Source organism: Enoplosus armatus, chromosome 7 (assembly GCF_043641665.1).
Source record: "Enoplosus armatus isolate fEnoArm2 chromosome 7, fEnoArm2.hap1, whole genome shotgun sequence".
Taxonomy (NCBI): domain Eukaryota; kingdom Metazoa; phylum Chordata; class Actinopteri; order Centrarchiformes; family Enoplosidae; genus Enoplosus; species Enoplosus armatus.
Window position 1 is genome coordinate 4,738,217 of NC_092186.1, and position 17,123 is coordinate 4,755,339.

Here is a 17,123-nt window from a genome sequence, read left to right on the forward strand (position 1 = left end):
CTTGGCGTCCATGGTTTCAATTTTGCAAAAGCAATGCTAACCCAAGCATGTCCTATTACATACATTTTTGCATTACAGTCAAATAACGGATACGCAACTGTAAATTAAATTATTACCACAATGTGCCGACAATGTTCTGTAGAATCATTATAAATGATACAGAAAACAGTGGAGAAGAATCCTCATCTGGCCTTCCTCAGCAATGACTGTGAGCAGGAGACTGACTAGGTTGCTTTTTATTCCTGTTTCTGCACATTTCTATTCCAAATACACACAGGCTGATTGTCAAAGATAATCAGGTATCCTCCAGGCTTCTTGCCAAAGTCTGGGCTACTGTGCCTTTGATTTAAACATGCTCAGTACTGACTAATACATTTGATGGTGTCATAGAAAGAGATAAGAAAATGCCCATTAAAAGCTACTCCGTTCAATTTGAATATCAGTTGGAAACACAAGTTGAAGAGGCAGTGATGCATTGTTGGAAACACCTGCTGGATATCATACAATCAGACAGCCAGATGCTGGTGTGTGAGGGAGAGCTCAGGACATACGCACCCAACTCACGCCGGCTTGATCACTCTCTCACCCATCACAAACGATAGGCTCAACATTTGCCGAGCCATGGGAAGCCAGGCAACTGTCCTGTTATATGATTCTGTCTGGTCTCTTTTTTTCTCTAGTCCATGTGTGGGGTTTTAGCTCAGGCCACACAGCTTGGTGAACTAAAGGCCAGAACAGCCACCAATCAGGAAAACACTGCACTCTGCTGGCCACAAGACCACATAACAACATGTTGGAAAGTGTGAGCGAGCCATCAACTGAAGTTCAAATCTTTCTGCACAATGCATAAAAAATATTGTGAATGTTAATGTTTGAGCTTGTAAATGTGCTTTTTAAATGTTATACTGTATGTTTGTTATTTATTGGGTACTGCCTGTCCTGGACTCAAAGAATGATATAATTATTACATAAAAATGAACTCAACTGAGACACTATTTATACCTGTGGAGAAATAACCTATAACACATTTCCCACCCACTGTTGTGCAGTCTACATGAATAAACAGAGCAGGTATTTGTTGCCAATATGCAAAGTACATCATGTTTCACTGTAGTTTGCTGGTGTTTTTTGGAGAGACGGTATTTGCTCGGGTAACTACAGAAGTCACGTGACACGTTTTGCCGGTTAAACTTCCTGGTGTCAATTCGGTTCGTAATTATTTGTTTTTTGTATCGCTTAACTGTTTTTGCAACAAGTCGGGAGTAGTTTATATGTACGAGGCACACATTGTCGCTGGCTAAACGCACCCAGGCTGTCAAAGTGACTCGGAAACAAACAGGAAAGCTAAGGCATTTTGTCAGCTAATGCTAACCTAGCTAGTCGCTAACGTTAGCTCGCTCTCGTATTTACGTAGATTGACAGCTGTGACGCGGGTGTCTCTGAAGATTTAGCTTTTTGTCCGTCAGTTTCAACCGGCGAGCTAGCTAGCTTTACGTCGATAAAACCCCAGTAGGTGTTCAAGTTAGCTAGCTAGCACCATGGCCAGCCTGCTTTCAATGCAATGCGTCCTCTCTCTGAAAAAACCTGGAAGCCTTATTCATTTAAGAACTGCGTCTCTGGGCATCGATAAGCGCAACTACAGCAGCAAAAAGTCGTCTCCAACCGAGTATTTGCACCAAAGTGTTGTACCATCGATGCACTACCAGAAGAGTTTGCCTAGGTAAGGAGCTAAAGGTGAAATTGGTAAAGCATTTTTTTTTCTCACATGACCCCAATATATGCTTTTAACTCATCATTCAACTTTGGTCTAATATGAATCTAAACTACCTTGGACATGTCATTTAGATGTAGGAAGGTGTTCTTAGTTAAAGAAGGTGACCCATTCAGCTTTTAGGTGGATGTAGGTGAAAGTGCACAATTGATTTTAGATGGATGGCCACTAGGGGGCCGTGACATGACCTGACACCTACTGGCATCTAACATTTACTGGACCATTGAGAGGCATCTTGTTATCTTTTATTGATTTTTTTTTAATACTTTAGGCTACCCATACCAAAACTGGAGGATACTATCAAGAAGTATTTAGCTGCCCAGAGGCCTCTGTTGGATGATGACCAGTTCAGGTACGTTTTCACAAGGAAATCAACCTTTTGAATTCTTCATTTGAACTTACTAACTATTTGAGTCTTAACTGCAACTATCTTTATTGTGTATTCTTAGAACATCAGAGAAACTTGCACAAGATTTCCAGAATGGTGTGGGGAAACAGCTGCACGAGGAGTTGGTTGCTCAGGACAAAAACAATAAGCACACGAGCTACATCTCAGGTGGATTTTGCCATTCTGACAATAACCAACCTGAAACTCTCTCAAATGCATACAAACACTAATGAACAACTTCTTTCTTTCAGGGCCGTGGTTTGACATGTATTTGTCTGCACGGGACTCTGTGGTGCTGAACTTCAACCCCTTCATGTCCTTCAATCCGGACCCCAAGACAGAGTACAATGACCAGCTTGTGCGGGGGACTAATATGGTGTGTTCAGCTGTGCGCTTCATGAAAACGCTGCGAGCTGGACTTCTGGAGCCAGAGGTTTTCCACCTGAACCCGGCAAAGAGTGACACAGACGGCTTCAAAAACTTCATTCGCTGGGTCCCGTCTTCGCTGTCTTGGTATGGAGCCTACATGGTGAACGCTTACCCCCTGGACATGTCCCAGTACTTCCGCCTCTTTAACTCGACTCGGATTCCCAAGCGGGGGCGAGATGAGCTCTTCACTGATGAGAAGGGGCGACATCTCCTAGTTATGAGGAAAGGCAACATGTACGTGTTTGACATTGTAGACAGAGACGGGAATTTGGTGAAGCCCGCCGAGATCCAGTCCCACTTGAAGTACATTTTGACTGACCAAACGCCAGCGGCAACCTTTCCTCTCGGGGTCCTGACCAGTGAGAACAGGGATGTGTGGGCCGGGCTGAGGGACAAGCTGATGGCTGCTGGAAACGCAGAGGATTTACGGGTCGTTGACAGCGCCCTTTTCTGTCTCTCTCTGGATGATGAAAGCATGAAGGACCACATTCACATCTCCCACAACATGCTGCACGGCGACGGCTGCAACCGCTGGTACGACAAGTCTTTCAGCATCATTCTGACCAAAGACGGACAGGCAGCCATCAATTTTGAGCACTCCTGGGGCGACGGCGTAGCTGTGCTCCGCTTTCAGAATGAGATCTTCAAAGACACAACCGAGCAGCCGCTGGTACACCCGGGCTCTGCTGCTGCTGCTGTGGATTCAGCCTCTGCTGTGCGCAGACTGCAGTTCAACCTGGACAGTGAGCTGGAGGCTGGCATCAAAAAAGCCAAGGAAAGCTTTGATTCAGCCATGTCCAAACTCACCATTGATGCCATGGAGTTCAAGAAAGGTGGGAAGGGACAATTAAAGAAGAGCAAGTTGAGTCCGGATGCTATAGCCCAGCTGGCCTTTCAAATGGGCTTCCTGAGGCAGTACGGACAGACAGTAGCCACATACGAGTCCTGCAGCACTGCTGCGTTCAAGCATGGCCGCACGGAGACCATTCGGCCAGCCACCATACACACAAAACAGTGCTCGCATGCCTTCGTCTGCCAGCCAGGCCAACACAGTGTGGGGCAACTACAGGCCATGCTCCAAGAATGCTCTAAATATCATGGACAGCTCACCAAGGAGGCAGCCATGGGTGTGTACAAGATATTTGTGTATGTATTTAAAAATTACAATGCGTGATACCATGAAATCTTCAAAATTCTGTCCTACAGACATTTTTTGGGGGTCTAATTCAGGGTTTCTGAAAACATGAAACCCTGAATTATTATTGTTGCACTTGCAGTCATTAGACTGTAAGATATCCCTTCACTGTGGGTCATTTTATAAGGTGCTTTGGTAATTTATTAACAGGAACGAATGTCTAGATTTAACTATCTCGGTTCACCAGTGTCTAAACTGGTTATGTCATATCCACAGCATGATCGGACAGGAAAGGCTGAATTCACAGCTACACTGCCAAATATTTGAGACATAAAAACCTCCTAACTGTATCAAAATTCCCATGTTCCCATGTACTGTTTTACAACTTACAACTGGGGAGATTGTTTCACATGCATTGCATCTTCAGGGGATAGAGAGCCCGTGAAATCCTGAAAGATTATATTTATCTTACCTTGTGCACACAAGATATTGGTCTTGTTTGTACAACTTATTATCTTGTATCCACTAGTTCATTAAATAACTTCATTAATATATCGATATAGCATCACAATATACAAAGATAATTTCGGACTACAAGGCTTCCATAAATGAGTGAACATTGAGTGATTTCAGGCAAAACTGGTCTCAAAATTACACACATGCATTGGTCTGCTGTACTGTACTGTAACCTCTCCCTTCATGTTTCTCACCAGGCCAAGGTTTTGACCGTCACCTGTTCGCCCTGCGGTACTTGGCCAACTCAAAAGGCCAGGCTCTGCACAGCCTGTACACAGACCCTGCTTACGCTGCCATCAACCACAACATCCTCTCCACCAGCACCCTGACCAGTCCAGCTGTGAACCTCGGTGGCTTTGCCCCCGTGGTGCCGGACGGGTTCGGCGTCGGCTACGGTGTCCATGATGACTGGATCGGCTGCAATGTGTCCAGCTACCCAGCTCGCAATGTCCATGAATTCCTGCAGTGTGTTCACAAGTCTTTAGAGGACATTTTCACTGTCCTGGAAGGAAAGCCACTCAGCTAAGAAACAAGTGTGTCATCACCAAAGAGAAGAGTGAAGATGGCTGCAGTCATCATTCTCAATTCCCAGATTGTTGATTAACTACTCTGGGCAAACATGTAGAAAGTGAGATGAATAATATATTTTGTACACCTCAAAAGAAACACAAGGAGAATCAGATCAGATTTTTTTTTAGGAATATAGGTTGGGACTTGAAATGTATTCTTTGGATATTACTGTAGGTATAAAACAAGTGACCTTGTCAGTTTGACTGTGGACACAAGTCATACAATTTATTGTATAATGAAAACCACATTGGCCATGTCCGGTCTGATAGCAGTGCACTGTAGCCTAATGTTTAGTGTTAGCTGTGTATATAATACAGTGACAGCCAAGATTCAGAGGGCTGGTCATTTGTGCAGCAGGGCTTTTCAGATGTAGAACTTCTCTACAATACAGATTAGAGTATTCAGTCAGATTCTGTGCCTTCTCAAAATGTGAATTTAACAGAGCATTTGCTGATTGTCATAACGTCTATTTAAATTATCAGTTTCGTCATTTACAGCCTTATTGATGTGGGTGAATGTATTTTGAAATAAATTTAATTTAATTACATTTGCTCCATTGTTTCATAAATGTTTGTCTTACACTAAAAATGGTATCTGTATACTCTGGAATATAATAATATATAGCATGGACTATACAGTCATCATTGAATGTTGAACTTTATAGGAATCTTAAACAAAACTGTTTTTCTCAACCTTTATTTAAAATAAAAAACAGTTCCACCAAAAGCAAATGTACAAATGCGGTAGTACAACAACAGAAATATGAGCTAAAGCAATTAAAACGAGCAAAATCCACATTTAGATTGGCTTGATCTTGAAGTGTAGCCCAATGAGACTGAAGACGAGACATTTCAGATCTTGCACCAGGTAGTAGAACACGCGAAGGCCTTCAGGGTCCCTGAAACACAGCATCATTTTTAAAGTTATGTCAGTGGCAAACACACAGTGTCTGCTTCCCCAACTCCTGGATATAGCACTCACTTTGACTGGTTGACGTCAATCAAGGAGCCAATTTTGGAAGTCGTGAATGAAATGTGCTCGTCTCCAATGACGATCTCCAGTTCCTGTGAAAATCGGGACAAAAACAGGCGAGTTATTCCAAAGGCTTCAGAAATGTTTTTGGTCTAATTCATTAATACAGAGTTGATTTATCTGAAATCTGTGACCTGTCAGACTCCATGTGATCATCAATGGGTTGACCAAATATTGAACAGGTGGGACACTCTGCTATCAAAGTCTGTGGCGCTATGTAAATAATATCAGGTCACGGCTATCAAAATGTGACCTATGGAGTCACCATTTCTAGAACAACAAACAATACATTTTGTGACCATAGCAAAACCTTTTTCTTATAAAAAAGATCCCATAATGCGGTGCTACACCAACAGTGATGTTAAAAATTTAAAAAAATGTACAAATGGGTTTAACACGCAAAATATAATGATCACTGTCGGTGAATGGAGTCACAAACCTGTCTGCCAACTCTGTCGGGAGGCGGCCAGAGTGCATCATCTTCCTTGGTGATCTCACTGTCATCAATGATCCTCTTCAGCTCCTCCATCACACTTTTGTGTACATATGCCTGGATTGGTACAGAGAAGTCAGATGAACCAGGTTAAACTTTGTCTTACTTTTGTAAAAAGTTTAGAGCAGAGCCATATGATGAGCAAATGGGCACATCTCAGATATTGATTACCTCAGTATCAAAATATTTAAAAGTTATGTACTGTGTTGTAACTGAGGATGAATCTCCCTACCCTGTTGACCTTCACTACCCCCTAATGAATGACAACACCCACCCCTAGTTTACATGCAATAAGGTAGGTAGGCACTTACAGGCAAGCCCAAAACGTAGTCACATTATTGATATCTTGGAATTTAGTCACAGATATTGGGCTTATGTTAACAGTGCCATTACATAGTGACATTCAACTTAAAATTTCACGAAAGAATCCCAAACAACAGGGACTGCCATTGATTCAGGTTTTGAGTACAGCTACTCGACCAGTAACTTGTATTAATAATATGTTACCTCTTTCCTGATCATGACGTCATTCTTGTAGTTGCTGTTGTTTGCGTACCTCAATTTACCTGTAAGAAAACAATCAAGGTGAAGCAGAAATTTGAAACAATGCATCACTTTTAACAAAACGCATGAGTTTGTTGCTATCCCTACAGGCCACATGGCGCTCAAACGCTCAAAGGATATTATTAAATAGTGAATGCGTTTATAATACATTTATTTAGTGGTATGAACTCAGTCCAAACATGAACTATTTCCATTTATATTACAATGGAAACTAAAGAGAGAATTTGGCGCTAGGAACTCGTTTTGAATCCGCTGCGGCCTACCCTCTGCCGGCTAGCGACGTTAGCTCGCACGCAGGAAAGCTAACACGTATGTATTAGCGTACATTACCGTATAACTGAACTTACCATCAGGTCTGAATTCAAATTCCAGGAACTCGTGTCCAAACTTTCCCTTGTGCCCAACATAATATCTCAAATAGAAGTCACTTGTTGACATTTTTACCCTCCAGAAAGTACTCTTTCTGGTGAAGTCTGCGGAACAAAACTTAGCTAGGAAGAGCAGCCGGGATACTCTTCCCCCACGTACGCATGCGTAACGGGTCACTGGGTATTGAGACATCCATGCCCCGATATTTGTCTTTCAGGATTTTTTTTACTGTACTATCCCTGAAATGAAATCATATACAATTTTAGACCCAATACTACACCTTTATATTCCCTCTGCAAACGCGCATTGAGTCCATGCATCTATTTATTTTCTTTTTGTATTTAGTCAGTTGACATTTGGATTCAAATTGCCCCATTTTTCTGAGTTAAATGCCTTATTGCGTAAAAACAAAAGATAGGCCTTATTTTTACTGTATGGTAACAATACTTGATGGATAATTCTGTTTCAAAAAAGTACTGTGTCTGTCATTTTGTGCATATATTCGTTTATTTTAGTCTTTTCAGCTCTAAATGTATTTACTTTTTGACTTTTGCGGTTTTGGTCTGATTGTTTGGTTTGGTTATTGTTTCTTTAATTAAGTAGTTACATGTTGCGAAAAAGACAGGATTTATATGCAGTCTGAGAAAAAGGTTCTACCTGAAAGACAACACCCAGGGATGAAAATAGTTGTCGCATATTATCAACGTCATCACTTTCCGCACCAAGGAACGTTTCTGACTACAGCACACGTGTGGTTGTTATAAACTTGTAGCCATGGCAGGCTCCTTTTCTCAGGAGCTCGAGGATTTGTTGAATCCTTTACCTAAATTTGCTGATCCGGAGGATGATGAAGACGAGGCCACCAAAGCCAAAGTGACTGAAAGATTCATCGAGGACGAGGACGACGACGAAGATGCGGTCGGCCCCAGTTCTCTGCGGAAGCACAACACATCCCTGCTCTCAGAAACAGACAGGCGGTATGTGGGGAAGGCAGTCTCTCGTAAACAGCTGCAGATGGATATTGAGCGATCTGGTGAGGAGGAGGAGGAGGATGATGATGAGGAGGAGGAGGAGGAGGATGAGGATGGCAGTGAAGAGGCACTAGAAGAAGATGAAGAAGAGGTTTCTATGGGGGATGAAGAGGCAGATGATGATGAAGATGAAGAGTTGGGCAGTGACGCTAAACTAGTGTCTAAGACAAAGGGAGCTGACATGACCTTTCCTCAGGGAGTGGACTTCCACAAACTGACAGAGGGCATGGATGACCTGGGAGTGAGTGAAGAAGATGATGATGATGATGGTGATGACAGTGGCGAGGAGATTGAAGGCAGCGATGAAGATGACGGCTCCGATGACAATGAGATGGAAGGCGGCGAAGACGAGGGAACTGTCCGCACATTTTCTCAAGACAAAGTGGACGAGGAGGTGGAGAAAGGGAAGGCTGTGAAGAACCAGCTGGCCCTGTGGGACCAACTGCTCGAGGGTCGAATCAAAATTCAGAAAGCCCTGATGACCGCCAACCAGCTCCCACAGCCGCAGACCTTCCTAGCGTTCAAGAGGAGGGGAGGAGCCGAGCTGGCAGGGGAGCTGAAGAACAGCCACAAAGCCCTGAAAGCTCTTCAGAGGTCCCTGCTGGAGCTGCACGATCAGCTGCTGTACCAGAATGCAGACACGAGAATCATCGCCGTGGGCAAGACCGAAGCTCAGGGCGATGACGAGGAGATCAACAGTGACGAGGATGAAGATGGGTCTGTGCAGGAGGGTGGAGCGCCGAAACGAAAACTGGAGATGGCAGAGTACCCGGACTTCATGGCCAAACGTTTTGCAGCTTTCCAGCCTTACCGTAACGCCACGTTGCAGAAGTGGCACGACAAAACCAGACTGACTATGGGCAAGAGCAGCAAGGGTTTCGGGGCATTTGACAGAAACATATTGACCCAAGTGGAGCAGGTGCTGATGGACAACGAGAGGCTGGTGCGGCGCACCCAGACCCGACGCTCAGAATACAGAGTCCTTGGGAAGAAAGAGGCCTCTGCTCTCACGCCTGAGACCGTCTTCACCGAAGGACAGGAGGCGGAACAGCAGCTGAAAGCAAACACACACCTAAAGGATCTGGACGAGGATATATTTGATGATGATGACTTCTACCACCAACTACTAAGAGAGCTGATCGAGCGCAGGACGAGTGCGGCGGACCCCAATGACCAGGTGGCCATGGGCAGGCAGTGGCTGGCCATCCAGAAATTGCGCAGCAAGATCAAGAAGAAGGTGGATACCAAAGCCAGCAAGGGGCGGAAGGTCCGATTCCACATCCACAGTAAGATGGTCAATTTCATGGCTCCTATCGACCACAGCTCAATGAGTGACGAGGCACGCAGCGAACTGTACCGCAGCCTCTTCGGTCAGAACTCCACAGTCAGGGAGGGATGTTAAGGAGGCACTCATGTGGAGCAGAGGCCAAAGAGCCAGGATATAAACTAAGCAGTGCCTTCCCCCCGCCCCCTCCCAGGAATGATGCCATGCAGTCGGGAGTAGGACAGAGACCGGACCTGCTCTTTGTCAAGAGAAGCTCTTCAGAGCGGGCGGGCAGTTATGGCGCTCTGACTTGACAGAATATGGACTCATAGGGCGCACACAGTTCTTAATAAATACCTTTTATACTGATTTGCATTTTCAGTACGTGTTGATGCCTAATGACCAATTTGTGACAGTTTACACCAAAACCCAATGTACAGTGAGTGGATTTGAAGAAAAACAAGTGATGTATCACTCTTTCATGTCACAAGTCTGATTCAAGTAAAGTGTGTTCTTCCAATTGTATGGTCTTCTTAACTGTCCCACTTCCATACAACATACTAACTATACAGTATACTGATCTTTATAGTATACCGTTCATTTCACTGGTTTATACTTTATAACAGTATGACATCAATCAAACTTGCTCGTTAAACATCACAGAGAGAGAGCAAAATGTTATTTCCTGTGTTGCGAGGTGTTCCTGGAGCTACAGTGGTTCACTATCACCCACAGTTAGTTTTAAAAAAGTCCACTTGTGAGCACGTCCTTCATTTCCTTTGTGCGTTGCATTGTGGGAGAGCAGTGTCCATCAGCAGCACAACTGCACATTCAAAGGTCAAGTTTATTTCTTTTAGTATGCATGCAGACTGTATGATTATACTTTATTTCCTCACTTTGCGAACACACTACAAACTGAAAACCTGCTTAGAATCAGTATGTCGTTGGATTTGGGGCCCGGCTGCTGACTTGTGACATTAAATGCACTGCTGGGTCATGGCAAGGACTGAGGTCTGGAGCCCAAGTTCCCCCAACAGATCTGTGAAAATGTTGATTACAACACAAAAAAGGAGGTCTCTAAATTTGTCTTAATATTTGGATTTTCATTCATTTAATTATTCAGTTCACAGCTTAATCTCAATACGAAGGTCTACGTGTTGTTTCGCCACACTGCCAGAGACCTAATCAAAATTAAATACATTGATTTTAAAGAAAAACTGGACGATCTTTTTCACAGCAGACATTGTGACTCGTCATATGCCGCATTCACGTCTTATCATTTAAACCGTAATTACGAGCACCGGTGAGGGGACAAAACATACACCTTTTCCCCACTCTGGTGCTCGTAATTACAACAATATCTCCAACTTGGTGGAAAGAACTACAGAGGTGTCAAACTGTTGGCAAAGTGGCTGCAAACGCACCACCGCTGGCAGTTGCATTCAAATAAAATCCAATATTAATACTAACACAATAGATTCTGCTAATTGGTGGTAATGAACCACATGAGTGGCTACAAGGTTAGCAGTGGGGCTGATCATATTGGAATAATATAGAGGAAAAGTACAGGTGTTACTATTTACCTACACTAAGTCAGACCCTGAAACTGAAGCAGCCATCATTAATTGTATTATTTACACCTTCCTACTGTGACGTCAGCACGTCTTCTGTGAAAAAGGCCTATTACCCTTTAAAGCATCCAACATGTGTAGTTGCAGCATGTAAAGGTCACAAAAAAACAACTAAATTCCCAGAAAAGAATAGAGGATATGACCTCAGCGTCCTGAAACGGCAGCTACAGCCCTGATTGCCGCTATGTTTTTGGGTGTCTACATAGCAACAAACAGCGCGTGGCATTTTCCTCTAATGTAGATGTATGAGTAAGACAGAACATTGTCTTTAAAAACAAATTCGATCTTGACTACACAGATAGGTCTATATTTTTAAATCAATACGCAAGACTTCGGAAGTGACAGACGTGTCAACTCAAGCAAGCAAAGAGCACCTGAGAACTTTTATCATAAGAAAAATGTATACAGGATGAAAACTCCATTAAACAACATTTACAGAACACATTTACATTGGGTACCTTGTACTTCATGATATTTCACAGCTCAATGCATTTAGTAACACCATCTTCAGTGTGAAGGTTTACTTCTTTGAAATGAAACTTGCATACATGTTCGTCTGAGGATTCAAGTTTATGGGAATCAAGAAAAAATAATACTTTGTGGTAATTCTATAACAACATAATTAATTGTTTTGTTACCAACATCTTATTAAATGTGTTACAGCAATGTCAGTATCATTAAAATAAAACTCAATTATTATTACATAGGTAGCCCACAAAGACAGTACGGAAAATTATCTTTGGTGATGATGTCGTACATCAGATAATTTGAGGTGGGAATCGGTTGTTTAATTTGACTAATAACGGATCCAGTTTGTCGTATTTACACGAGACTAAGCAAGTGCAGCTTGGGGCAACATGACACAAACATCAGAAATCTAAATCCATTAGTACATCGTTTCAAAATCTATTTGTACAAGTCAAAATATGCTTTATATAGAGCTTGAAAAAGGATGTCAAGTTGCATTGATAAAGGGAATTAAGTCAGTTCAGACGGTGCACCTTTAATGGTAGTGAGAGAGGGTAAGGCCCTGCCATTAAAACAGCATGTTGCTACACAGCATTTATTGTATGGTTAAAGGCTGCCAAGTGTTCGGAAACCTTTTTTTAAATGATTTTTTTAGACACCATAACTGCTTCTTTAGTTAGCTTCTCCAAGCTTTCAGTGCTGTGGTAAAGGCAAGCAGCAGTTTTAAATGAAATTACAAGTTAGCCCCTTTGTTATTTCTCCCCCTTCGATCTCATTCGGCACACAAGCTAAAGAGAAAAATATAAGTGAATGCAACTGCTTTCAACCACCTCCACAAAAGAAATGGCGTCCGTTCTTTTTCATTCCCTCCAAGCAGAATCATATCAAAAAGGAGGCCTTTGGATTTCCGGGCAATTATCCTCGCCTTGTTAGCCACAATGCGGAGCACGTTCAGCGCGTACAGCAGGAACCCTTGTTCCTCTCTTTGGGGGAGCGCCGTGCTCAGTGGGGCCGACTGCTGGACTCCATGTTTGGCTGCTTCTTTGTCGTCCCGTAGCCATTAAACCACCCGTTCAGCCGTTTGGTCAAACCACCATTGAGAATATCCTGGATGTGTTGAACTATGAGATTTATAGCGACTGTATGGAGAGACAAAAAGATCATGTGAGTCAGGGTTTAGCCCCAGTTTGTGTCTCTCACGTATTACTATTACATTTGAGTCACAAAGCAAAGCATCATTTTCAGATATTATAACAGAAGGTCGTTTAACAAAGCGTCCCGCTGTTCTTACGGTATTTCCAAAGCAAGATTATTAACCCGTTTCCCCAGCTGCACTTCTTTTTCCTAATCCAAACAAAGATGGCAGTAGGAAATAACATATCTTCTTGCTCAATTTGTACAATGTGAATCAAAATTAAAAATGGTATATAGTGGTACATTTTTTAAGGTATATTTTCATTACAAAGTAACGGAACCATATTTTGCTTGTGAACCTGATGTAGGAAATATAGTTGCAGCTTAAGAGACGGGCCGAAAATATTTTTTCCTCCACATTGTTAGAGGATTCCTGCAGAACTGTTAAACGAGGGATGGCAATGTCGGTCTTTGGTCCAGACTGAAATATCTCAACAACTACTGGATGGATTGCGATGACATTCATGGTCCCCAGAGGATGAATTCTGCTAACTTCTGCGATCCTCTGACCTTTCCTCGAGGACGACCAGGAAGCCAAAACTTTCTACTTAATATCTCAATATCTACGTATCTCGTTTTTCAAACAATTGGATGCTCAGCTCTGTGACTCAAATGCAATGGTAATACATGAGAGGTACAAACTGGGGCTATGTCAGGGTAGCTATCCTGCTTCAAGATATTTAAAGTATCTACAGTATGGGTTTCTTTTGCAGTTTGCTGTGGATGGTTTAAAGTTAATCAACAGACAAAGCTGTTTTTGTTCTCCCAGCAGCAGAGGCTTTTGCTTCCATAGTTTCAAGAGCACAATTCCCCGCTCTGAGGTCAACAATAAACACAGCTGTGTCCTTTATGATAACACTGTTTAGACTAGTGTCACAAACATTTGGTTACTATTTCTTTAATATCATCTCCAACGTTCTTAGAGAATCTCTGCCACAAAAGCACGAACACTCACCAAGGTTGTCAGCTCCTCTTGGTATGATAACATCAGCATATTTCTTCGTCTAAATAGCACCAATAAACAAGGAAAAAAGGTCCGACCATGAGTCAATGCTCAGAGACACGTCCACGCAAACTGAGTTGAGCCGTGTTACAACACATGGCACTTACTGGCAGACAGAACTCCTCAAATGCAGGCTTGACAAAAGTGATGTACTGTGCTAGAACGCTTTCCAAGTCCCGCCCCCGTTCACTTATATCACGCAGCACTGAGGGGAAATGAGACCAGGGGAAAGTTATGTTTAAGAAGGAATACCAGTAGTTAAAACGCTTATTTGCCACGAGTTAGTGTAGAGAAGATTGATACCAATTGATACCATAAAAATCAAGATACCACAGAGCGGCGTCTTTAAAAGTAGCTTTTTGTACAGATAAACAAGATATAACATGTTAAGTGGTGAGTCTACGAGGTTCTGGTAGGCAGATTTTATTTTATTTACCACCCGCTAGCAGTAGCGACATATTTACTTTACAGACATGAGTGGCAGCAATCTTCTCATCTCATTCTCGGCAAGAAAGCGAATAAGTGTTATTTCCCAAACTGTCGAACTGACTTTAATTTAGTGTCTTGCCTGACTAGACAAAATAGATTTGTCTAGTCATGCTTGTATGTCTCACCTCTTCGTGATAGACGTGTATCTGCGTCGGTGTCCACAAACAGCTTCATTTGGAAAAGGTCTCGGATCTCCTGAGAATAGAACATCAGGATGCCCTCAAAAAGCACCACATCAGCAGGGTACACCGTCACTGACTCCTCCTTCCTGCCGTACAAAAGACATCGAATATGAAAAACACTTAAAGCCTTACATTAGCCACCTTAAGCTACTGGTCATACTAGAGCAAGTAAGGGTGTAGCAGCAAACCCCCAGAGTGTATTAAACTGAGGAATGGTGTGTTTTGTCTCACTTTAAAGCTACAATGAAAAGCTTTCAAAGTTTAATTATTCATTGCTCCAGTGCAATACATTGAGAAAAAAACTGAAAAACAAAAAGTTACAAGACTGCATAAAAGGTAGAGTAATTAATCCACCACAGTAGACATTATGTCTGCTTTCAAAAGCTAAAGCATTATGATGCATTGGAGACCTCTTTTATAGTGGGCGTGGGCTGAAACATGCAAATGCACTCCTTAAATGTTTGTCTCTGTGTGGACTTGATGGCACTTATTCACCTGGAATGGGAAACAAAGTCATAAACAGGGATGTGTACTGTTTTCCCCTCCTTGATGTCCCACAGGGTCGCGATTATGAGGTCGTTGTCAAATGCATCTGTACAGAGGGAAAGAGTACAAAGCAGTTAAGATGATTTCTCTAGCAGGATGAAATAAGGCCAAGGTTTCCCAGCAGGAGACACACACAGCAGACTTACGTCCTCGATTACTGACATACCTGGGTGGTCGAAGTTGAACTGGCCCTTGAGAGCCTTGGCCTTCTGCTCTGGAGTGAGGACCCTGTAGAAGCAGTCCTGGCTGAGGATGGCCACTTGCCGCTGGTGGTGGTCGATCTCGTTCTGCCCCAGCATCTCCATGATCTTGCTGCACACCGACGACTAGCCACACAAGAAGAACAAAACTTTCGTTTTTGTTGTCTATACAAATGAAACCAACGCATAAACTCTCATTTACACTTTTTATTGAGCTCACTTTGTGGCCTGGAAACATAACTCGATCTGTTATTCGAAATCAGTATTTAAACGCTACAAAGTTGGATTCTTGGTATCATATCTGAACCTGGCAGACAGATAACCCTCGCAGACTGTCACATAGGCAAAACAAAAGATTGCAGTTTACTCCCCATTCAGATAACATGTGTGGGAGAACAGGTGGTTCTGTGAGCAGTTACTCTCTATGGGAAAAAAGTGGTATAATACCAGGAAGTCAAACCCACAAACAACTGTCTGCTGAACCGTAGACTAAGTTTTGTTAATTTAATCACCTATAAAATCGACCTACTGTCACCTACATAACCGACGTCAAGGAATGAGCTACTTAAATAATAAATACATAGAAATACATTTAACTATCTTCTGGGTTTACACTATTGAGTCTAAAATGTCACACACTGCAGCCTGGAGGCAGAGCTACTTGACTCGCTTCACTACCTCTTTGACATTCAATAACGAAATTTGTCACAAAAAATAAGAAGAATAAATAAAGACTTTGACTTTTGCCTCGGGGTGTGTATCCTGCATGATCTCCTCTGCAAAGCAGCTGTGCAACAAAATATAAAACTAATGCATCTGTTTCCGATCTACAAATGAGAGAACACTTATTGACAACCCTGAAAACCTTTGAAAACACTGCACAATATTGGATACAGAATGTAGAGAATGATAAAGCAGATATTTAGTCTCTCTGGGCACTGAAGACATCGTCGTAATGCCAATGAGCCAGCTTGTGAAGATGAGGGGAAATGAAAATCAAGAGGGAGCTTGGAGACACACAAGCTAGAGACAGCGGTTGCATCAGAAGAGAGAGCCAGTGTGATATCAGCAGATATCACCACAAACAACAATACAGATCATGACAAACAAGAAAAAGAAATATTCAGGCTACCACATCTGACACTGGATATTGGATATTCATAGATATCAAAAAGGGCCTGCAGACAGCATCACACCTTAGCACAACAGCCAAATTATAGCAGAATTGGGGAGTTTATTGAGCTTTCAGGGTCTATAAATGTGTTTTATTTTCAGACCCTGCGCAGCTGATGCTAATTAACTGAAATCATTTAACATCCTTTATATCTACTTAAGGTGAAAATTGTGAAAACACAGCCTAATTGCAATATACAGGAGTCCTTAAGTCTAAATTCCATTTATCGCACTACTTTATTAACCAGCTAAGAATGGCATAAGGCATATTTACGCTGTTTTGGCATGCAGTATAGTGCGGCCTTCCTCACGCTCATTACTGATCAAGCAACACAATCAGTCTGATTGATCCGACAGAAACATGATATATCATGAGCTACGATTTGTTTTTCCAGAAGAAGAAAATGCGCGTCATCTCTATATGTCCTGACACAAATGACATCAATCCATGTGTGTCGCTTCACACAACAAACACATAATAAATACCAAGAAATAAAAATCCTCTATTATTATTGATATACCAACCTTGCCGCTGGCTGTCCCTCCGGCCACGCCAATGAGGAAAGGCTGCCGATTGTTGCTCTCATTTTCGGCTTGGTCACCTGGCTTTGTCTCGCTGTCGCCCGGCATGCTTCATCTGCAGCGCGGTGCGGCCTCTCTAACAACACACACACA

The 17,123-nt window shown here is 42.6% G+C and overlaps 4 protein-coding genes across 4 annotated transcripts; 2 read left to right on the plus strand and 2 right to left on the minus strand.

Annotated features, from left to right (window-relative positions):
• Positions 1-1,478: 1,478 nt before the first annotated feature.
• cpt2 (carnitine palmitoyltransferase 2) lies at positions 1,479-5,315 on the plus strand. The gene is made up of 5 exons (XM_070909158.1): positions 1,479-1,720; positions 2,043-2,123; positions 2,221-2,327; positions 2,411-3,715; positions 4,437-5,315. The coding sequence occupies exons 1-5, from the start codon at positions 1,539-1,541 to the stop codon at positions 4,763-4,765; spliced, it is 2,004 nt and encodes a 667-aa protein (XP_070765259.1). The 5' UTR covers positions 1,479-1,538; the 3' UTR covers positions 4,766-5,315.
• Positions 5,316-5,489: 174 nt separating this feature from the next.
• Positions 5,490-7,408, minus strand: magoh (mago homolog, exon junction complex subunit). The gene is made up of 5 exons (XM_070909136.1): positions 7,246-7,408; positions 6,842-6,900; positions 6,281-6,391; positions 5,791-5,873; positions 5,490-5,707 (listed from the first exon to the last, which is right to left on the minus strand). Exons 1-5 carry the CDS (start codon positions 7,334-7,336, stop codon positions 5,608-5,610), a joined length of 444 nt encoding a protein of 147 aa, XP_070765237.1. The 5' UTR covers positions 7,337-7,408; the 3' UTR covers positions 5,490-5,607.
• Positions 7,409-8,041: 633 nt separating this feature from the next.
• aatf (apoptosis antagonizing transcription factor) lies at positions 8,042-10,067 on the plus strand. Its single transcript, XM_070909320.1, has one exon. The coding sequence runs from the start codon at positions 8,042-8,044 to the stop codon at positions 9,698-9,700; it is 1,659 nt and encodes a 552-aa protein (XP_070765421.1). The 3' UTR covers positions 9,701-10,067.
• Positions 10,068-12,663: 2,596 nt separating this feature from the next.
• Positions 12,664-17,078, minus strand: uck2a (uridine-cytidine kinase 2a). The gene is made up of 7 exons (XM_070909145.1): positions 16,974-17,078; positions 15,242-15,401; positions 15,025-15,121; positions 14,473-14,615; positions 13,966-14,063; positions 13,811-13,859; positions 12,664-12,800 (listed from the first exon to the last, which is right to left on the minus strand). Exons 1-7 carry the CDS (start codon positions 17,076-17,078, stop codon positions 12,664-12,666), a joined length of 789 nt encoding a protein of 262 aa, XP_070765246.1.
• Positions 17,079-17,123: the final 45 nt, after the last annotated feature.

Coding starts and splice junctions, on each gene's coding strand:
- aatf (XM_070909320.1), top strand. CDS start 8,042: ATGGCAGGCTCCTTTTCTCAGGAGCTCGAGGATTTGTTGAATCCTTTA.
- uck2a (XM_070909145.1), bottom strand. CDS start 17,078: ATGCCGGGCGACAGCGAGACAAAGCCAGGTGACCAAGCCGAAAATGAG. Junction 15,122..15,241: donor GTTCAACTTCGACCACCCAG/GTATGTCAGTAA, acceptor CCCTCTGTACAG/ATGCATTTGACAACGACCTC. Junction 12,801..13,810: donor AAGAGGAGCTGACAACCTTG/GTGAGTGTTCGT, acceptor CTCTCCATACAG/TCGCTATAAATCTCATAGTT.
- magoh (XM_070909136.1), bottom strand. CDS start 7,336: ATGTCAACAAGTGACTTCTATTTGAGATATTATGTTGGGCACAAGGGA. Junction 6,392..6,841: donor ACGTCATGATCAGGAAAGAG/GTAACATATTAT, acceptor GTACCAATCCAG/GCATATGTACACAAAAGTGT. Junction 5,874..6,280: donor CCGACAGAGTTGGCAGACAG/GTTTGTGACTCC, acceptor CGATTTTCACAG/GAACTGGAGATCGTCATTGG.
- cpt2 (XM_070909158.1), top strand. CDS start 1,539: ATGGCCAGCCTGCTTTCAATGCAATGCGTCCTCTCTCTGAAAAAACCT. Junction 1,721..2,042: donor TACCAGAAGAGTTTGCCTAG/GTAAGGAGCTAA, acceptor TTAATACTTTAG/GCTACCCATACCAAAACTGG. Junction 3,716..4,436: donor CACCAAGGAGGCAGCCATGG/GTGTGTACAAGA, acceptor GTTTCTCACCAG/GCCAAGGTTTTGACCGTCAC.